The sequence below is a fragment of the Trichosurus vulpecula genome, chromosome 4, assembly GCF_011100635.1.
Source record: "Trichosurus vulpecula isolate mTriVul1 chromosome 4, mTriVul1.pri, whole genome shotgun sequence".
Lineage (NCBI taxonomy): Eukaryota > Metazoa > Chordata > Mammalia > Diprotodontia > Phalangeridae > Trichosurus > Trichosurus vulpecula.
This window is the reverse complement of record NC_050576.1, coordinates 33,616,221-33,638,986: the sequence shown is the minus strand read 5'-3', so window position 1 is coordinate 33,638,986 and position 22,766 is coordinate 33,616,221. Positions and strand designations below refer to the sequence as shown.

General features: G+C 43.5%; 2 protein-coding genes across 7 annotated transcripts in view; both read right to left on the bottom strand.

The window, feature by feature from the left end:
• The window catches only part of GPBP1L1 (GC-rich promoter binding protein 1 like 1), an 81,467-nt gene that overhangs the window by 4,945 nt on the left and 53,756 nt on the right, over nucleotides 1–22,766 (bottom strand). For all 6 annotated transcript variants that reach the window (XM_036755031.1, XM_036755036.1, XM_036755035.1 and 3 more), the window contains 3 exons: nucleotides 18,159–18,352; nucleotides 10,595–10,735; nucleotides 3,066–3,224 (listed from right to left, as the gene is read on the bottom strand). In XM_036755031.1, the coding sequence (XP_036610926.1) occupies nucleotides 3,066–3,224; nucleotides 10,595–10,735; nucleotides 18,159–18,352 (494 nt within the window). The remainder of the gene's footprint in view (nucleotides 1–3,065; nucleotides 3,225–10,594; nucleotides 10,736–18,158; nucleotides 18,353–22,766) is intronic.
• LOC118846470 (60S ribosomal protein L21-like) lies at nucleotides 21,650–22,132 on the bottom strand. Its single transcript, XM_036755038.1, has one exon. The coding sequence runs from the start codon at nucleotides 22,130–22,132 to the stop codon at nucleotides 21,650–21,652; it is 483 nt and encodes a 160-aa protein (XP_036610933.1).

Below are 22,766 nucleotides of genomic sequence, written 5' to 3'. Positions count from 1 at the left end.
AATCTTGAGTTGTTTCCCTCCTGACTCCCGAGTCAGTCAAATTCCCATCTGTGATTCTCAGGGTCAGTTCAAATTCCTGTATGCGATACTCGGGTCCTCCACAAGCTGGTGCAGCCAGACCTTTTCAGAAGGTCTCTTCTTCGTCAGGCCCATGTTGTTCTCTGTCTATACCTGGGATACACTCCCTAGGAACCGCTTATTTAATTCCTATATGTTCTTAAACGCTCAACTCACATGCTCCCTCCTCCAGAAAACCTTCTTTGATTCCTTGGTCTGCCTCATCCTTCCCCTCCTCACACACAAAAATGAATAAATTTTTATTAAAAACCTACTAAGTGCAAGACATTGTGCTATTATGATTCCCCATTCTACAGATGACGAAACTGAAGCAGAGGTTATGTGACTTGCCCAGGGTCACATAGCTAGCAAGTGTCTGAAGCAGGGTTTGAACACAGGTCTTCCTCATGCCAGGCTTAGTGCTTTATCCACTGTACCATTCACTTAGGTCTCTGTGCCATGGAATGCTTTGGTTTTTACTTCATTGATACAATTCTCAGGCAATATTGTATATTACAGTTAACTGTAATATTTCTATTTACTGGCATTTAGAAGCCCCTTAACCTACCTTTCTGGCCTTGTTTCCCAGTGTTCCCTGTCAGCCCACATTCCTAGCTATCATTGTTCTAACATTTCGGAGATGGGATATGAGACATCAGGCACAAACCCCTGGCATGACCCCAAAGATGCTGGTGGATCTACATGGGGATGGGAGGGTGGAGACTTATTCTGGGCTAGGGTAGTCCAGTGGATCGTTTCTGCCACTTACTTTGTGCTAGGCTCTAGGAATATAAACAAAGGCCAAGCTGGCCCCGATCTTCAGAGGGTCACATTCTATTGGCAGTGAGGTTAAACTCAAACAAAAACCATCCATAACGACCTTGTGGACCACACACTGACTTAGGTTTCATTTTCATTTATCTTGTTACACTTTCAACAAATCGTTATCTATTTCCCAATTATAGTTGTGAATGCAACTGGGAGTAATGTGGGCCTCAGACACATACTGAAGAGGAGCTGGACAGAGATGGAAAGGCCTCTTGCCCTGGGTGGGTCTGGGCTGGGCCTTGAAGGAAGCTGGTAATCCACATGGGGACCATTTTCCATGTTAGAAGTAGGTGGATTCCCCCATACTAGATTTTTGAGATTCCAAAAACAGCTTTAGAAAACCCCAACCACAAAAAAATAAAAGAAACTCAACTCCAGTTAGGTATACTCTATTTCTGGCCTATTATTCAGACATTTTAAGCTTCGGTCCAGAAACCCAAACCCAGGACTGATACCTTCTTAGCCAGCTGGTTGTTTCCCAAACCTGCCTCTTTCTCAATTCCTCCTTCAATCAGTAGGGGGAATGAAAACCTTCAACGTCTTTAGCATTTTGCCCAGGACATCTTTATCCTCACTATAAAAATCTCCATTTCTCTGGGAGGTATCCCTTAGAAAGAACTAAGTCTGACAAGTCTTTTCCGAGTCTTGGAATCATTTCTAACAATAGTTTCTAGAATCCTCTTTCAAATCAAGTCCACCTCATTGCTGAAAATTCTATTTGCTTTCTCTTCTGGGAAAATGGAGACATTTGCTCTTTACCAGTACTCCTGATGCCTTTCTGGCTTGCCACGATGTTTTCAATATCACTAACAATGCTTTGGTGATCACACCTGCCTGTTCTTTTAATTCCAGAAGATGCTGGGGAGCCAGATGGAAAAAAGTAACACCAGAGTCCTGCCCTGGACACTTACTAGCTATGTGACCCCAGGCAAATTACTGAACTTTCCTCAACTGTAAAATGGGAATTATTTATATTGGGAATCAATTTCCTATTAGCCATTTCTATGCAGTGTAAAGGTCATTCTCACCAACAGCGAGAACAGAAGAATAAAAATCAAGCACCTCGTCAGCAGCTGTCATAGTCACAACAGACCTGTCATTTGAGACTCCTCTTTTCCTCAATATAGCTCATCCAAAAACACAAGCCCAAATCATTTTGTGGTCCATGGCTTTCCAGTCAGCTTCAGCTCATTCTCAACTTTAGCCCTCCTGACAGTCCTGTTTTGAGAACCACGTCAAGCTTCTATCTTATGTACGGGGCATTTAAAAACCTAAGGGGGTTCCCTGTCCTTCAGAGACATCTGCCTCTTCAGAAAGCTCTCCTCTGCACCTTCAATACAGCCTGCTCTCTTAAAGTGAGGGAGCACCACACTCTGCCCAGCTCTGCTCTCCTCTACCCTCAACCTCTAGGACAACCAGTGCCTCCCGTGAGTGAGAATTGGATCCAAAAAAAAATTTGTCTTTATGGATACAAGGCAGGCAGTGAAAAATACATATGGCTAGGTTCTCCTTAGAGCAAATAATGGATCCCCTGCAGTGGCTGCATTTTTTGAATTCACACTGAGTATTTCCACTGGCCTTTAACCAAACACTTTATGTAATTATACTTCAAGGGGACTCAGTATTTGTACTAATCAGGACCAAGTTTTATCTTAGCTTCTGTTACATGGTCAACTTTAAGAACAGAGACCCAGTGTTAGCCCAGCAGTTTCTCTGCTGCAATGGGAGGCATGGGAGGTGTTTGGTGCTGGTTGTGCTGAATTATCTTTTCCTCAGGGGGTAACTTCAATTTTAGTGAAATAGAAGCTAGTCTGGTAACTGGGATTGGGGCTTTAATTTAAATACAGCTACTAATCTAGCCCTTGCTTTTGGCACTGAGTTGCTATACAACTTTACATAGATTGTAACTTACATTTCTTTGTTACAAGTATGCCAGGAAAAAAAAAGGCATTTTAGGGGGGATAACTATAAACTGCAAATGGATTTTTTGGTACAACCTGTGCCCATTACTAATACTTAATAAATATGCCAATGGTTTATTAGTTCCTTCACCAAAGTAAAAATTCAAGTGTTTACAGACCAACACTAATCCAGAAACATGAGGACACTACTTCCAGCAAGGTGCTCCTCCCCCTCCCCTGCTTCCCCACTTTCTGCCTTATGAAAGCCTTTGGTCTTACGTCCTCCAGTTTGTCACATTCTCGGTTCTCTGAGATCTCTCCATTCCGGTCATCCTTGAGAGTCTTTAGGAACTCACTCTTTTTGTCTGTGGTCCGACGGGTCAGCTTGGTTAGGCGGCAGGAACTAATCTCGATGGGAGGGGTGGTGCTGGAGGGGCTCTAAACAAACACACAATAAGAGTTTTGTTAGGCAAAATCTGGAACTGGGGACTTCCATGGACCAGCTCTTACAGGCTTTAAACTTTAGAATGCCTGGTCCTTGCAATTCCATCTCACTCATGACTCTTCCGTTGGTAATCTGAATCACCCTGAGTTTAGACAAAGAATCCACCTGGACTCCCTCCTTCCCTGGCAGCCAGTCTGGTGGTCAGTGACATAAGCAAGAGCATTTAAGAACACTGAGAAGGGTCAGATGTGAGAAATGTTGTAAAAGTAGAAAGGGCAAGATTTGGTGACTGACTGGGTATGTGGGTTGAGGGAGAGGAGAGAATTCAGGACAAAATATTAGTCATGAACCTAGAAGACTGGAAGGATGGTGGTGACTTTGACAGAAAGGGGGAGATTTTAAAAAGGAGAGACTATGGGAACATAATGGGTTTAGTTTTGGACATGTCAAGTTTGAGGTATCTTTTTAAGAATGGGGGGAACCGAGGGCTATTTGAAGGCAGGAAGGACAGAACCAGGAGTAGAGAGGGAGGTGTTTTGAAGACAAAACAGAGAGGGATGTTCTAGAATGCAGTCAGCTGGAGATGTAAGGGGAGAGGATCCAGGGCATATAGAGAGGAGTTGACACTGGTGAGGAGAAGGGTCATCTCCATCAGACTGGCAGAAAAGAAGAAAGAGTGGGGGCTGATGGCAGGTGGTTTTGAGACGAAGAGAACGGAAGAAAGTGGAGCTCACATAGAATGGCCTCAATTTGCTAAGTAAAATAAGAGGCTAGATTCTCAGCTGAGAAAGAGGAGTTAGTGAGGTAAGAGATTCAACTAGGGAGGAATAAAAGGAAGACTGCTTTGCTGCAATAAGGGCCCAGATGAGGTTGGACAATATAAATTTGGATAGTAGGTGCTGGACCTGGATTGAGGAAGATCTGATTTCAAACCCAGCCTCAGACTCTTTTAGCTGTGCAATCCTGGGCCCATCACTTAAACTGTGTCTTCCTTAGTTTCCTCATCTGTAAAAAGGAGTTACAGGTGAGACTCTGGGCAGCCACACTCAGGCTGAGTTGCAGAGAAAAGTGCCAAGTGGCACTGGTGGAGTTTCTCACCTGGAGTTCCCCTCTTCTGCTGAAATTGAGCTCCTGGAGGGCAGACCCAATTTCATTCTGTTCCCATATTAACGGTGGCTGGCGCAAGGCTGGGCTCATTATTGATTTCACAGTGTAGCACTTGCAAAGCTGTGTTCAAGACTTTTCCCAAACAGCTATGTCTTGCAGTCCCTTTACTAAAGAGCAGTGGGATATCTTATAGATAAAGCATCAGTGGAGGATCAGATTCTAACAAGACCTTCCCTTTAAGATGAAGCTCAATGCTCTTTGACTCAGCAATTTCACTGCTAGGTCACTATGCCTCCAAAGAGATCAAAGAAAAGGAAAAGGACATACATGGTCAAAAATTTTTATAGCAGCCTTTTTTGTGGCAGGAAAGAATTGGAAATTGAGGAGATGCCCATTAACTGGAGAATCACCAAACAAGTTGTGGCTTATGACTGTGATGGAATACTATTGTGCCATAAAATATGACAAGCAGGGTGGTTTCAGAAAAACCTGGGAAGACTTATATGAACTGATGCAAAGTGAAGTAAACAGAACAAGGAGAACGATGGTTAAGAGCTTAACATCTCAATTTATTTAACATCCCTTAAAGTTTGAAACCACAAGTGTGGTGAGAGGGACTTCACCTTTATGATACATGATAAATAATAAAATTTTAACACGATCTTCTGCACGAAACGTTTCCTAATCCTCCAGTCACAGCAAAATTGTAACAATGACTTAGCTACTCTGATCAAGAAAATGATCCAAGACAATTCCATAGGACTCAAGACGAAAAATGCTATCCACTTCTAGAGAGAGAACGAAGAACTCTAAGTGCAGATTGAAGTAGATTTTAAAAAACTTTCTTTATTTTTCTTTTTATGCAACATGGAGTATTTTTTCAATATGGAAATGTTTTGCATAACTTTGCACGTGTAATTGATACGTTGCTTGCCTTCTCAATGGGTGGGGGAGAGTTGGAGGGAGGGAATTTGGAACTCAAGATTTTAAAAAATGAATGCTAAAAAATAAATACTAAATTTATTTTAAAAAATATATCACTCAAACACTACCTTCTACATGGAACTTTCCTAATCTTCCAACTGTCAGTGCCTTCCCCCTCAAACTACCTTGTATTTAACTACTTTGAATATCTGTTTATTCACATAATAGTTATGCTATACAGACACACATCTGTTTCTCCCACTAGCATGTAAGTTCCCTATGAACGTGGATTGTTTCATGACTGTTTCACTCTTTGTACCTATGCTGTCAATGCTAACGCAGTGCTGGGCATGCAGCAGGCACTTGGTAAATATTTGCTGATGTACTGATATTAAATGTTGCACATACTGTCAGTAGTAGCCAGTCTCACCTGGCTTGGCTTAAATGATTTCCTCTGTAGAAAGGGAGACTTCTTGGGAGTGGAGGGAGGAACAGAGATCTATTAAGAAATGGCTGGTATAAAATCCAAAAGTCATCAATGAAACTTTGAGATTTAATGGGGAGCGGTCTCATTTAGGCCTAAAATGGGAAGATGAAATAACACGGCCAAGGAGTGAATTGTTCTGTTAGTGCCAGAAGGTGCCTATTTGTGTCTCTGTTAGCAGCTTTGCCAAAGGCATTTCTGGGCCCTTTTGATGTTCAGGTCGCTGGCACCTTTTCTACTGTTAGGTCCAAAATATTCCTTATCTGGGCATGCCACCTGTGCTAAGGTCTAGGCTGGCAGATGTTGAAATCTGGGGCATCTAACCCCCCCCCCCGGGGAATTTAGCCAGGAGCACTCACAATTCTACTCGGATTTAGAAGCAGCCATCAGACTGTCACACAGATCCATTTAAACCAATGTCTTTCATGTGCACACACATGAGATTCATTAGCTTAGACAAATGCAACTCAATTCATCTGGGTCACATGGTACATATACCAGGTAGTCTCACAATTAGAGAAATAGTATTTAAAATAATCATAAAGGTAAAGTCTCTCCCACCACACTTGTGATTTCAAGTTTTGAGGGATGTTGAATTGGGAACTCATGCCAGTATCAGTGTAGTTGCATATCAAATAATTGGGTGATGATTTCTTCAAATATGGCCATTCCAAGCTTACAAAAAGTTTGGACAGATGATGTGCATGGCCTTTGTTTGGAATTAACTAAAAAGTATTGAGGATGAGCATTTTTGCTACAAGATGATTTAGGCCAATGCGATTAAAAAGTTTATAAAAACTCAGCCTCAATAAACACAGAGGAATGAACAAGTAAAATAAAGAACAAAGTCCCATGTAACAGAAACCATCTGTAGGGTCAATGCAATCTTATACCATTAAGTGGGAGGGGTTTGATGAGGGAGTGATATAGACAACTTCAGATAGAGGGAATGAAGCAATCTCTTTGAGTCAATACAATTAAATAAAAAATAAAAAAGTTTAAAAAACAAAAAGGAACTGATAAAAGTGACAGTATGGAAAAACAAAAGCTTACACAGAATCATTTAAGAGGGAGGAAAAAGCTAGGCCAACTAGTCAGGCAGCTCACCTATTCATACCCACCAGGAAAGACAGGTGTTTGGAGAGGAGTTGGGGAAGGGGGTGGAGGGAGAGAAGGACACAACATGTAGCTATGTATAATTACTTCAAGGGCAGCCATGGGGGAAGAGGGATGAACTTGGCCCCCCGGGGGGAGGGAGAGCAGAGCTAGGAACAAAGGGGGAGGTGAAACAGAATTATAGCAGCAGATTTCAGCTCAATGGATGGTATTGCTAACAATTCCAGCTGTCTAAAATTGGAATGAGTTGCTCAGGGAGGTAGTGAGGTCTTCCTAGTAGGAGCTGAAATGTATGCATCACTGCAAAGCATTTTGGATGCATTATTTTATCTGAGTCTCACAAGTACCAGGTGAAATAGGTAGGTACTAAAGGTATCCTCATTCCACTTCATAAATGAGGAAGCTAAGGCTTGGAGAGCTGAAGGGACTTGCTAAGTGGAGGCACAGGTGGGACTGAAGCCCAGGACTTTCACACCTCTGTCTACTACAGCAGAGGGGGTCAAACTGGCAGGTTAAAACCTAACTGGGAAAAGTTTAACAAAAAAAATAAAGTGACTTCACAAAGGTAATGTTACTTTGTGATTTTCTAAATCCATATGGGCCCACAGGAATCCATTTCTATTTCTGTCTGACCTCCTTGCACTTCCAACATGGCCACTGCAGGATATTATAGCAAGGCCTCCTCCTTGGGTAAGAATTAGACTAGATGCTCATTCAAGTCCTTTCCTAACTAATTTCTTTTGATCCTCTGGCTTTGGATGCTGAGATTTAGATGCAGTTAGGCAATACTATTGATAGCATCATGCCCCAGAATACTGCAGAGTATCCTTAGTGAGACCATAGCCTTTAGATAGACTGGTTAACAATCCATAAAGAAAAAAACAATTGGATGAAGAATGCCATTACCCAAATTATGATACCTGCAGGAGGTAATTTTGTCAAATTCTTGTTCAAGTCATTGACCTCATAAAGCCAATAAACAACCAATAAACAACAAAGGGTCACAGAACTGAAAAGAAGAGGAAGAGGGTAGACTAGGCTACAAATGAAAATAAAGTAATCCTCCTTGCAGTGTTCTCCAGCTGCTCCCTGGCCCAACCACTATTCTTCCGATGATGCTACCTAATTCCAAAAAAGAAGATCTTGAACTTCTAAGAATCAAGACTGTGTAGGATTCAGAGGGAAATGGTGGCCACTCATGAAATCATGGATGCAAACAGTATAAAGGTTAACAACCTGTAAATGCATAACGGAAAAGGAGTGTGAGGGAGGACTTATGTTCAAAATGCTAAAAGGAAGCCCCCGGATGATGAGGAGAACTTAGGATGAGGAAGTATGGAGGACATGTCATACGATGTATCCTGGTGCACAGTGTCAACATGATGAGCTTAGAGATAATTAATAAGAATAGCCAGCACTTATAGAACACTTTAAGGTTCACAAATATTATCCCACTTGATCCTCACAATAACCCTGGGAGGCAGGTACTATTATTATTCCCATTTCACGGATGATGAAACTAAGGGCACATGGTGGTCCAGTAACTTGCCCAGAGTCACACACCTAATGAATGTCTGAGGCAGGATTTGAACTCAGGTCTTTCAGTCTAGTAAATTATAGTATCCATGTCCAAGTAAATGATGCTACGTAAAAACGTAAGAGTTTTTAAGGACAGCTATGGGAAGCCCCAAAACAAAGTGGGAGTTTTAAAGGAGAAGGTTTAAGTGTACAGGAAGAGACAAAAAATGGTATTTCTTCAATTGATTTAAGCAGAAGTTCCATTTCACAAAGAGACGGAGGTCTGGCCATATGGAAAATGAATAGTTCTACAAGTCACTGGAAAGACATCCAACAGGGGATGATCTCAGACCCTGAATACATTGCTCTCTGCCCAGAATTCAGGTCCTAGCACTGAAACAAAGCTAAATATAGGATGCACAGGCCAGGACTTTCTACTCTAGGATGGCGGAGTGTGGTGACTTTGGTGCTGCTCTCCCAATGACATGGCCGACTGAGGTTAACAAAGCCTGGGTGAAAAAACCATGGGGTCTATACAAAGCCCTTAAGTGACTAATATCACTCTCATTGAGAGCCTTGAGAGTCTTCAATGATTAGTCTACCTCCTTGGCAGGCAAGTCATTTCCGGCTGTCACATTCTACATGAAATCAGTTTCTGGATTATTTCAATATGCTCCATTTCTCACCCACTAAGTAATTTCTCTTTTTGTCCAAATTCAATCCAAAACAATAACTTTTACATTTTTGGAAAACCTTTCCAGAACAGCTGTATGATGTCATCTGTACCCAGGGGCCCAGGCAATGTCATCCACAGTCTGAGTTTAGGAAGCTTTCCCAGGTTGTACCTCACCTATTCTTGAATATGTCAACCCAATCTCTGACACATTTTTTCTTCACTGAGAGTCAAAAAATCTCAGTGAACGGAGCAATATTTTCACAAAGTCCTAGACACCATTAAAAATTCTAACTTACACATTATAAAAACTGAGAACAGCATCACAGAGCTGGATCTGTGACACCCTCTGAATGTTCATGGTTACAACCCATCAGTCTATCTTAGCTAGTTAGAGTGCAAGTGTGTGACAACAGAGACTGCATCTAAGGAGAGGAAGGGTAGCATGGCAGAAATAGCAATGGACTAGAACCCCAGGGACTCCCAGCTGTTACTGATTATGTGACTTTGGGCTAGTACCTTCACCTCCACTGCCTCCTCTAAGGTTCCCTTCTATTGTTACCACCCCAAATTAAATTTTCACAGGTTAGAGACCAGTCCTCTCCGGACTACATTTAAAATCCCATTAACAACTTTATATTGAGGAATAAATGCCTGGGGTCAAATTGTTTCTCTGATACATGCTAGTGACCATGGGTACATCATTATCTTTGTAGATGAATTGTTAATTTGCATCAATTCAGGAAGGTTCCAAACTGAGAGTTCCTAACATTGATAAAATCGCAAGTCAAAAAAAAAAAAAAAATCCCATTAACAGGTGCTTCCCCCAGGTATCCTGGGGACTATCCAGCAAACACGTGTGTAATGGAATGACCTTCAAGATCCTTTAGGACCAGCCCCCTTATTCTATAGCTGAGGAAACTGAGGCCCAGGTATGAAATGGTTGGCCCATGGTCAAACATAGGAAAGGAAGCAGTATTTAAAAAACAAGTGGAACACCCACTGCTCTGACAATGATGTGGGCCAGGGGTTTTCACTGATTCCTCCTCAGAGATCTTCTCTCACCTACCTACTGACTGGAAGCAAAACAACAAAAATAGGGGCAGACACTGCAGGCCTTCTCCGGGTCCCTGAGAGCTTAGTGGAGTCTCATCTATGGTCAAGCGTTTCATTAGTGATTGAGACCAGCACAGCTAACAGTGTGTCAATCTGTGTTGGTATTTAGCCATGTCTGACTTTTTTGGCAAAGATGCTGGACTGGTTTGCCATTTCCTTCACCAGCTCATTTTACAGATGAGGAAACTGAGGCCAACAGGATTAAGTGATTTGTCCAGGGTCATACAGATAATCAGTGTCTGAGGCCAGATTTGAACCCAGTAAGATGAGTCTTCCTGACTCCAGGCCCAGCGTTCTGTGCACTATGGAGCCACCTAGCTGCCATTTTGTGAGAGTTATGTTATTAGTAAGGCCAACAAGACAAGCCCTGAAGATCCTGAGAAATGCCATTTTCACCCCTGGTAGCTCTGGCTGGTCCTACTCACCTCTTTGGGAGAGGGAAGTACTGAACCACTTGCCAGTACTACCGGTTTGGTGACAGCAACTGGACTGGTGAAGGCAGAATCCCGGCTAGCGGAGAGCGAGCCTGCTTTGTGTTCTGTCCTGGTCGATTTCCATGGACTGGGCTGTGGGGGAAGAAAAAATCAAAGGGCAGTTAGGCCACAGAGCAAACAGTCTCTTGGCTTGTTAGGAAATCTGACCCCCACAGACTATCTGTCTCTCTCTTCGCCATTAGTGGCAGAAGGGGAGGGAAGCAGAGGGAAGGTGGGATGCTTCTTTATGAGAAGATGAGAGTCTGGGTAAGGAATTCTGGTTAGATGAGGAATCTGGTCAGACACAAGTCTGGGCATGCCTGCAGGAGGGAGAGACTAAGCTGTGAGAAGTAGGGAGTGAGGGGACTACGCTCAAGAGCACATCTGGGAAGACATTTCCATGCCTAGTCAAGAGGGCTTTGGGTACCCCTTTCCCCTGTTAAGCCTACTCTATCATTCCTGGCATCACTCTTCAAATCATTCTCCCCTTTGCCAAGCTGGCTGAACTGCTAAAGCTGTGTCACTGCCATCTGGGAAGCCCAGAGACAGCAGAAAAATGGCAAGAATGGAAGAATGGAGCCTGAGTTTTGTGTGGAGGCCAACTTAAGTGGGTGCTGCACACAGCATGCCCTTATGCTCTGGCCTATCCTGTCTCTAGGTGGTGGGTGATACAGGAAGCCTCATCTGGGATTTCCCTGCACTCTGACCCTAACAGCTCCTTCACGGCTGCTGCTCCCAGTGCGCATGTCCATCTGAACATGGCTGTTGCTGGTCTTGACTGAGGCTATGTAAACCATGCCAAGATGGAATGGGACTCCCTGAGGAGCAGACCAAAGCTGCCAGGAGGTATGAAGAAGACCCTAGGATGTGAATGCTTGCTTCTTCAGGACAAGACACTCCTTCAGCCTCTGCCATTGTGCAGGGGCCTTGGATGCATTACGATAGCCAATGATAAAGCCGGGCACTAGGGGCTGGTTGGGGGAACAAAGCTTGAATAAGATGCAACCTGGATCCTCATAGAAGATACATACACTATGTAAGACAATAATACATGATAGAAATTTTCAGATGAATGATTCTATCTTATGAAGAGTGAAGGAGAAAAATCAATTCAACAAGATATCAACGTCCTAAAGGCAATGATGGAAGGCGACAGAAAACAAAATAATCATATTAATAGAGACAACATCAATTTATATAGTTTACCATGTGCCAGGCACTCTACTAAGCACTTTACAATTACTGTCTCTTTTGATCCTCAATAACCCTGCTAGGTAGGATACTACTGGCCGTTATCCCATTTTTAAAGATGAGGGAAATGGTGTCAAACAGGTGAAGTGACTTGCCTAGGATCACACAGCTAGAAAGTATCTGAGGTCAAATTTGAACTCAGGTCTTCCTGACTCCAGGACCTGAGTCTTATCCACTATATAACCCAGCTGCCCCAAGAAATGGCATCTGATTGAAATTTTAAAGAATCATGAAGGGGAGGAGAATAATTAGTACTGGAAAAGTGCATTTAGAGGACAAAGAAAATTACAGTTTGGATACAGCAGAGTATGTGCGGAGAGGGTTAGGACTGGATTTATGACTTCACTGGTATAGGACATGCCCTCTGTCAATGCAGGTCACATATTTTCTGCAATTGCCTCAGAGTGTTGCCTAGAGCACCTAGAAGTCACTTCCAGGGGTCACACAGCCAGTTTGGGATGCAGGCAGGACCTGGGGCCAGCTTTCTAACTACTATGCTACTGGTACCTCTCATACAGCTGGGCAGTGGAGGACTCTGGATGACAGGCAAAGAGCCTGCATATTTTCCATGAGCAGCAGGAGAGACTGGAGAAGGTGGAGTTCAGTCTGGGATGTTGGTTATGGGAGAAGCCAGGAAGCAATTGAGAAGGGGTCACAGAGCACCTGAACCACCAAGGCCTGATTAGATGTGACCAATGAAAGAAGAATGGGAAGAATCTTAACTAACAAACCCCAAGATTCCAAAAGTAGAAGACTATGAATGGCTCCACAAACAGTGAAGTCAGAAAGAACAGAGAGAGGAAGGGAGATGAATATGGGAAGCTTGGGAAAAGTTTTGGCCAAGATGGATTTGAGTTGCCATTGAGGTGTCTCGGTGGCAATTTGTGATCAAAAAAGAACTGTTCACAAAATCAATGCCAGAACAGTACATTCCAATGGAAGCAACAGATCTGGCTATCCTCCACAATGATGACACTTGCAGCCTATCCTATGGAGCTCCTCCTATCTTCCCATCTGGGGCTTTAGGCCTTGATCACTGTTAGGCCAGTGCTGACACTGCTAGGCCAGAAGCAAGGCGAGTTATCCCAGCTCTCATACTACCCAACCACCCTGTCTTCTCTTTCAACTGGCCATTTCCCTGATGACGTCTTTGAGTCCTGTTGCTTTATGTTTCATGGGCCTCTCCATTGCCATCTACTGGATAATTATTTTGCATGTTGAGGCTGTTGTGGTCCACATTTCACAAACATATAATATCACCTTCAGATACATAAAAAGTAAGCTTTTGTTTCTGGGAGGTGTTTGGGGTCATTTAATTAAAGGTTTCCTGAAGGAATCTCAATCCCCTTTCCTCCTCTTCCTTACCTCAGGACCTGTCTCACCAACTACTTGTACTGTTTTTTCCTAGTGGCTAAAATCTGTTTTGTCTAACTGAATGTCATAATCTGGGCAAAGGACAGCCTTTATGTTCTTGATTTTTCTTGTGTGAATGGAGGTTAAACTACTTTGTGGGGAATACTACAGAGTTTCCAGCATAATGTCATCTACAAAACAAGATGACCTGAAGGATATGACTATTCACAAGGGAGTCTGTCTTTACCTGGGACTCTGCCCTGAGGCTCCTCCAGCATGCTGGTTAACACCTTTGTTGAGGATGTCTCCTTGTTGTAAGTCAGTGAGTCAATAAACATTTATTAGGCACCTACTATGTGTCAGGAATTGTACTAACTGCTGAAGATACAAGAAGCCAAAATCACCTACAAAATAAAAAACCAGTCCTAATTCTCAAGGACCTCCTAGACTAATGGGGGAGATAACATACAAACAATATGTACACACTAGTTACAGACACAAGAAATTGGGAAGGTACCAGCATTAAGAGAGATCAAAGAAAGGTTTCCTGTAGAAGGTGCGATTTTAGTTGGGACCTAAGGGAAGCCAGGAAGTTTGTTAGAGTAGAGGACAGAGAATATTCTAGGCATGGGGAACAGCCAGGTAAAACCTGGAGCCAAGAGATGAAACATCTTGTTCATGGAACAGCCAAGGGCCAGTGTCAGTCTATGGAAGATGTGTTGGGGGAGCAAGGTGTAAGAAGACCAGAAAGGTAGGAAGGGGCTAGGTCATGAAGGGCTTTGAAGGCCAAACAAAGGAGAAAGAAAGAGAGACAGAGAGAGAGAGAGATAACATGATTTGAATCTGATCTGCACTTAAGGAAAATCACTTTGGCAGCTGAAGGGATGGACTGGAGTGGGGAGAGATTTCAGACAGAGGTGACCAGCAGGTGACAATAGTCAGAGCATGAAATCATGAGAACCAGATTGGTGGCAGTGTCAAAACAGAAGTGGTGGAGGTGGGGTGTAAATGAAAGACGCTGCAGTCAACAGGACTTAGCAACAGACTGAATATGGGGAAAGGTGAAAATAGTCACAGATGACATCTATTGAGAGCCTGGGTGACTGGGGGGCTATATGGTGGCACCTTTGATAGTAACAGGAATGTTAGGAAAATAGGAGAGTTTGGGGGCAAAATAATGAGCTCAGTTTTAGACACGCCGAGTTTAAGAAGCCTGAAGGACATCCAGTTCGATGCCCAACAGGCAGTTGGAGATTTAAGACTGGAGGTCAGCAGGATGGACAGGGCTAGATAAGCACATCTGAGAATCATCGGCAGAAAGATGATAATTGAATCCACAGGAGTTGATGAAGTGAAGTAGTATAGAAAGGAGAAGAAGCTCTAAGAGCCCTGTGGGATATCTATGGTGGATGGATGTGACTTGGATGAAGACTCAGTAAAAGGAGACAGAGAAAGAACAGATAGGCAGGTGGAAAATCAGGGACAGTGGTTATGTGAAAACCTAGAGACAAGAGAGTATCCAGGAGAAGAGGGTGAGCAACAGAGTCAAAGGCTGCAGAGAGGTCAAAAAGGATGGGAATTGAGAAGAGGTCACTAGATCTGGCAACTCAAAGGTTGTTCCTAATTTTGGAGGGAGCAGTTCCAGCTGAACGATCAATTCAAAAGTCAGACTTTGTTAACAACAGAGTGAGAAGGCAGAAAGTAGAGGCACCTAATGGAGAATTCTCAAGTTTAGCCACACAAGGAAGAAGTAATACAGGACAATAGTTAACAGGGACAGAAGAACCAAGTGAGAGTTTTTTTGTGGAAAGGGGAGACAAAGGCATATTTGTAGTCAGTAGGGAAGCAGCCAGTAGACATGAAGAGACAGAAGATAAAGGAGAAAAAATGAAGATGATGTTTTATGACTTGCCTGATGTTATCATCAAAGGGTCACTTAATTAGTCTCTATCTGTTGTAATTTCTTGGGAATCGTAAATGAACTAATAAGTGAAAAACATTTATTAAGTAATTTGTATATTCCAGACACTGGGGATACAAATTCAAAAAAATCTAGGCAGTTTCTGCTCTCAAGGACTGTACATTCTAAAAAGAGAAGAGAACACACACAGGGAAGCAGTGGTCTGCTAAGGCTGATTTGGTTTGGGAAGTTACAGGGATTGTGAGTAACTCTTAACCCCACTCTTCATCTTTACTGTGACTCCAATGCCTCCGACTCCCTGCATCTCTTCCCTTCACTTCTCACCCCTTGGAGAACCAGAGCTGAGCAGATGATGGACTTGAGTCCAAACAGAAGACTACTTCAGTAGCCCCGGAGTTAAAGTGATGACGGTCTGGCACTAGCGTTGGTAAAATCAATGGCCCTTGGCAACAGAGTGAATTTTGGCCATTAGAGAATAGTAGAGGTCGTGAGCTTGGGGGACTGCAAGGATGGTGGTGCTTTGGTCAGAAAGGGAAGTCACGAAGATGGAAGGAAGGATGGAGAAAGAGAGAACAAGTTCAATTTTGGACATGTTGAGTTTAAAATATCTATGGGACATCCAGTTTAAAGATATCTGATTGGCAGTTGGCAATTTGAGAATGGAAACCATGAGATAGGTTAGGGCTGGATTCATACATCTGAAAATAATCTGCCTGGAGCTGATAAATCATCCATAGAAGCTGACGAGATCATCAAAGTGAAATAGTATATAGAAAGAAGATAAAATGGCCCAGGACAAAGCATGTAAGGGATGCATAATGGACAAGGCCTAAATAAAGATCCAATCAGGAAGACAGAAAAGGAGAGGTCAGACAGATAGGACAAGCAGGAGATATCAGCGACATGAAAACTTTAAGACAAGAGGAGAAGAGGGTGATTGATAGCATTAACAGTTGCAGAGAAATAATGAATGGAAGAGGAAGAGAATAAGCATTTATTAAGCACCTACTATGTGCCAAGAACTGTGTTAAGTGCTAAAGTATACTATCTTAGTTGTTCCCCACAACTCTGTGAGGTAGCTGTTATTATGATCTCCATTTTAAAGTTGAGGAAATTAAGACAGATGGAGGTTAAATGACTCTTCCGGGGTCACGCAGCTAGTAAGTGACTGACGGTGGAACTGAACTCGGGTCTTCCTGACTATAGGCTGGGCGTTCCATTCATTGTGGCACCTAGATACCAGAGAAAAGGTCATCACATTTGCCAGTTCAATGGTAACTATGGTAAGAGCCGTGTCTGTTTCAGCTGACTTGAGTCTGGAAGCCAGAAAGAAAAAGAAAGTGAGAGGCCATAAAAACAGATCCTTCCTTCCATGGGAAGTCTTTCCTGGTCCTTCTCACTGTTAGTGTCTCCCATAACAAACTAGTTCATATATAAATCTGTATTTATTATATTTAAATTTATGCTGCTTCTTTCTGCACTTGTCACCCCATTAGAATACATTTAGCTTCTTGCCCTTATTTCCTCAGGCCTTGACCACAACAGGCACTCAATACGTGCTCGCTGCTTGATCTGTACAGATTTAGACCTGGAAGTGACTTCGGAGATGAGATTCTCTACAGTCTCCGAGGGCCTGCCGTCCCTCTGCTTTCTAAGAATAATCTGCTGACCAATTGTGACCGTGTTTCTTCCCCTAGACCCTGCCTGTCGATCACCTCCCGTCCGTTTGGCTCTCAGGCTTGCCCTTCCCTGTTGCTTGCTTTCACTGTTACTTCACAAGTCCTCCTCTGTCTCCTTTCTTTCTTTCCTTGTCCTACCTGAACAAGGCATTTGCAGCCCTATCACTGAGCCCTCTTTGTTGAGGTGGAAATTCCCTGCAGCGACGTAGATCAGTCAACAAGCCTTAATTCAGTACCTCCTGTGTGCCAGGACCTGTGCTAATCGCTACTGTGAGAAAGAACCCTATCCCTGTTCTCAAGGACTGCCCCATCTAAGAGGATCATAAGATCATCAATCATCTTGTAACCTTAAGAATCTTAGAGTTGCCTGGGTCATTGAAAAGTTGGGACGTGGCGATGATCGCAAGCTATAATGTATCAATATCACAGGGTTGTTCTGAGGATCAAATGAGTTAATATTTGCAAAGCAATCAGCATGTACTTGTTCCTTCCCTAGTCTATCATACTAAGCTTCTCTCCCTTCAATCCTCTACAATCCGGCTTCAGACCCTACAATGTTATTAAAATTTCCTTCTCAAAAATCATCCACAACCTAATTGTTAAGTCCAGTGGCCTTTGCTCACTCTTCACCTTCTTGTCTCTTGACTTCTGGGATATCTTGTGGCAGCTCCCTTTCTCTGCTGTTGGCGCTTTCCTCCCTTGTTACTTCAGTTCTCATCTCACTGCACAAGATACTTCTGTGACCTTCCCCTAAGTTCCAGTCCCTCACAAATCCCCAAACTGCTTTCCTCACTGACTTGTGAGTCAGCTTTTTGCTTTGCCGATTCACAATTTTTCTCCTTCTGTTCTACTGGTTGGGAACACCTTTTTTCTTTATCTACCCTGCAATACCCAGATCAAATATTTCCTCTTCTGTAGATCTTTTTCCTTCTTTTGAATTCTAGTGGCAGCTGTTTGTACAATCATCTGGCAATGAATCACACAGGACTCTATGAAATCTTATTTCTAATTTAACTGTAATGTGCATGTTTTGTTTCAAAGTGCATGGCAAGCTGTAGGAAGGGAAGGCCACGCTTAACTGTCCTTTGTAAATACCATGACACATCACCCATTAATCTGTAGATATAAGAGTTTTTTCACATAGACTAAGCTCTTTGGGATCAATAACTACTACCACTCTTGGTTTTGCCCACGGCACCCACCAGTGCCAAGTTCTTGATAAATATATGTTCAATTAATGAATAGGATAAACCCGGGTTCTTTCTCCTCCACCTCAAAAGTCCTCATTCCACAAACTGGCAACCTCTGGTACCTTGGAAGGAGGCGCTGCCGGCTTTGGGACAAGGTTTTTGTAGACACTTGGGACAATAGTTGTGGGCTTGTTCCCATTTGCAAGGTGAGGTCCTGGTGAGGTGAATGCAGCAGAGAAGGCAGCAGCAGGATCCTCTTTGGAAACCTTTTTGATGACCAGCATCTTGGTAGGTTGCTTGGCACTCGGAGGATTTTCTGTGAAAGACAGTAATACAGAGACGGTAGAAGAAAACACATTGCAGGCCTAAGCAGCAGGGACCCTCTAGCTCCTTAGTCCTTAGTTTCTGTGGTGCACAAAAGAATACGATCAGCAGAGTTTAAATTTCTTGAGCACTGGCTCTAGAGCCAGAGGAGCCAGGTTCAAATCCTGCCTCTGTACCTGGGACCACAAATAGCCTCAGATCTAGAGTTGGAAGGGACCTTGGAAGCCATCTAATCCACCCCCCTCATAAGGAAACTGAGGCCCAGGGAGGTTCTGTGTCTTATGATCCTTGAGGGCACATGGGCAGAAAAGTGATTGCTGGGACAGAAACAAAGTCACAACAAGACTGCCTTTCCCTTAGCCCTGTCTCAATCCAGATTGCTCCACTGTTCACGGGGCTTGGAGGAGATGCAATTCACCAAATCTACGTACTTTTCCTAGGGAAATGGAGGACCACCAGGCCTTGCCACCTGCCCTACCTCAGCCTCTTATGGTTCTCCAGGCCTTACCAACTGCCTCGCCTCTATTCCCTCCAGATACTGAGCAAAGCCAGGACCTTGGCCCCACAAACTGATGCACACTACATACTCCTAAGCCTTTCGATCTGCTCTGCAGCTGTACTTCTTTTTATATACTATTTCCCCCAATCAGGAGAGCTCCTTGAAATCCGGACTGTCTCATTTTGTTTTGTTTGTCCCTAGAGCTGAGCAGTGTCTGACACATAGTAAGCATTTAATAAATGCCTTTTTAATCATTCATTGGTTCATTCACAGGGCAAGTGCTTAATAAATGCTGATTGACTGAGAAGGAACAGAGCCCCTCTCCCAAGCTATGGTGACTAGGAGGTAACAAAGTTGAGGCTGTGAGCCTCAGGTAAGAGCATTAAAAAGCCACCTAAAGCACAGTTACTGTCTAGGAGAGACATGAGCAGCCTCAAAGATCGAAGATAAGATATGGACTGTCAGAGGCCTGGGACTTGTCACAGGGTACAACTAGTATGATCATTAGGGAGCCTTGTGAGTCTAATTTACAAACGCCACATTTTGATTCTGTTTAGAAGAGTAAGAAGAAGAATAAGAAGGGAGCATGGCCTTCTAAGCAAAAAGACAATGAAGATCTAAGTCTTGTTCTAAGGAAATTCTCTAAATGTCTGCCCTGGCTCCATCCCAAGGTATCACAAACTGGGACAGCTCCCCAAGAGTGGTGTGCGCATGGTGCATGCTCTAAAGAGAGAGGGAGAGGGAAAGGGAGGGAACAGGAGGGGAAGATGGGGAGAGAAGGGGGAGAGAAGAGGGAGAGGAAGAGGAAATGGGAGCGAAAGAAGAGGAGAGAGAAGAGCAAGGGGACAAGAAGAAAGGAGGGGGAGCAAGAGAGAGGAGAGGGAGAAAAAGAGGCCTGAATTTGTCACCTTGGTGTGGCTAATACTGGCTCTATTCACTGTCAAGTTTCTATTATGGGTGGTTGAGGGGAACCAATAGCATAGTGGTAGTGACACCACATGCCTTGGAAAACCATTGCTAGAATTGCAGACGTGCCTCTCAGTCTCCTTGAAGGTTTTCTTAGGTACCACCCTGGCTTCTCTCTTAACTGCTGAAATTGCCTGCCTGTACTACCTCCAAGTAGGAGAGGAGGATGCAGCCAGTGGTTCTGGCAACAGGGGCCTCAATAATTCCAGCAAATTTGACAGAGTGGAAGCGTTATTACAAATTAATTTGAAAAGGGAGAGTGTTAATTAGGAGGATCAGGCAAGGCTTCCCATAGGATGTTGCACCTGAGCTGAGGCTATACTGAAGCTAGGGATTCCAAGAGGCAGGGGTAATAGGAGGGGCATGCTAAGCCTAGGGATAGCGGGTACAAATGTACTGAATTCAGGAAACAGAGAGTGGACAAGCCAGTCTGACTGGATTATAGAATGTATGAAGGGGAAGTAATGTGAAGGAAGCAGGTCAGAGCCAGATCATGAAGGGCTTTAAATGTCAAGTTAATGTGTTTGTATTTTATTCTAAAGAGAAAAGGAAGCCACTAAAGGCCTGTGAACAGGCAAGCGCCACCGTCAGCCCTGAGCTTAGGGATATTCTTTTGAGAGCTCGTAGGAGGATGGACTGAAAAGGGGAAAGGCTGGAGGCCGGAACTCAAAAGAGAAGGTTACTGCCCGAGTCTACACAAGAGATGGCAAGGGACTGACCTCGGGCACTAGCTCCCCCCTGTAGTGTGTGAACAGAGGGAGAAGTAATGAGACTTGGCCACTGACTGGACACTGGTGAGGGAGACAGGTGGAAGGACTAAGGTTTAATGGGAAGCTAGGAACCTGGGTGGCTATGCCCCCCCTTAGCTCTGGTCACAACAGTCTGAGATGCTCATGCCATCCAAGTCCTGTGGGCAGCTAGTGACTTGGGACTGTACACTGGAGAGAGAAGACAGCTGGGTGCCGTCTGAACCCACAGGGGCTAAAGGCCAAGGTGGAGATACAGAGAGACTTTCTCCCTTTCAGACACTCCTCAGATACATGTGGATATTCCAACAGTGTTTCACACAAATACAAGAACCATAAAACCATAGCAATACAAGGGGACTCTGTGTTTGTCTCGTCTAACTTAGAGCTGAGAATTTTTGACACCCTCTCTACCAAGTAACGAGTCGCAGTTTGGAAACCTTCAAGAGGTAGAGAAGCCATTGGGAAACTCACTCTGCAGTTTTGTTAAGACATCTTTTGTGAGAGTTCTTCCTGGTATCAAGACATGCTCTGTCTTTCTCCACCTACTGCTTCCTAGAGCTGCTTTCTAGGAGACCAAGAACAGCCAGATAAAGTCTAACTGATTTTCTAGAAGAGCCCCTTGAATGCAGGGATCACACATCCTCCAGCTCCTTTGGCCAAAACTCCTTTTTTTCTAGACTAAATACCCTGCAACCTAACCAGTATGGGCTGAAGTCTCTGCACATGGTCACCTTCAGCTTGTCAAGATCTTCTTTAAAACGCAACCTTCAGAATTTAACATATTGCTCTAAATACAGTGTGCAACCAGGGCAGAATTAGGTTAGAATGCCACTCTCCCCATTCTAGAACAAAGGTTCTTAACCTTTACCATCTTGTGGATCCCCTGGGGTAGTCTATGAAACCTACAGATGCCTTCCCAGAATAATGTTTAAAATGCATACAAAATTTTATAGCACACACACACACACACACACACACACACACACACGAAACCATTTATATCTACTCCATTTTCTTTTTCCTTTTTTTTTTTTAATCCAAGTTTTTTTTTTTTATTGTTTTCTTAGCAAGTCATTTATGCCATGAATTCATAGGGGATTGGTTCCAACAGCTCAGGTTCCTTGCCATTGGTTCTCACAAAGTGTGCTTCTCTGGGTGGAGCAGGCTGGTGTTTCAGTTGAACCCAAGTGCCTTTTTCTTTGGCTTCCTTCTTCTTCTGATCATTTTCCTTTCCACGCTTCAGGAAGCTGTCTCTGCTCTTAGAATGCTTAATATGCTCAATACGCACACTAATTCTCGTGGCTAGAACCTTGCCCTTAACCTGCTTGTTTACAACAATACCCACAGCATGTTGAGTAACATTATAGACTCGTCCGGTCTTGCCATGGTAACATGTGTGGGGCATTCCTTGCTCAACTGTGCCCATACCCCTGATATCTACAATATCACCTTTCTTGTACATTCGCATATACGTAGCCAAAGGGACAACACCATGTTTTCGAAAGGGCCTAGAAAACATGTAGCGTGTCCCTCTCCTTTTTCCTTTTGTGTTTGTCATTTTGGCAACTCACAGGAATATGGTGGAGCCGGCAGGAAGGAAGCTCTACTTCATTTTCAAAATTAAAAAAAAAAAAAATCAAATTCATAGATCCTAGGTTAAGAACCTCTGTTCTAGACACTGTCATTTAATATGTCCTAGAATTGGATTAGCTTTTAAAAACTGCCACACAATTGTTAATTATTAGACCTGTAGTCCACTAAAAAGCTAAGGTCTTTTTCTGCAGACTACTGTGTTGCCATGCATCTACTATCTCGTTGTAGGCTAGCAAGTCAACAAGCATTTATTAAGTGTGCTAAGCACTAATAATACTACAAAAGGTAAAAATACCTCCTGCCCTCGAGGACTACACATTCCAGTGGGGCAGGGAACATAGAACTATCCGGAGAAGACAAAAGGTCTGACAAAGGCCTCCTGAAGCAGTGTGGACTATCCTTAGGAAGGTGATTATTTTTAACATGTGAAGGACTTTATGTTTCTCTCTCTCAAATTTTACCTTCTCCATCAGGCCTGTAATTCTGGCCTGTCTGTACTTGCTGACACACTTTATTACCTGCAGAGAGTCTCGCTGAACACTTTCTCACAAGGGGAATAGTAATTACTGGGGCCAACAAATGGAAAGTAATAAAAGGAA

Excerpts from the sequence above, each read along its gene's own strand:
- LOC118846470 (XM_036755038.1), bottom strand. The coding sequence starts at position 22,132 with ATGACAAACACAAAAGGAAAAAGGAGAGGGACACGCTACATGTTTTCT.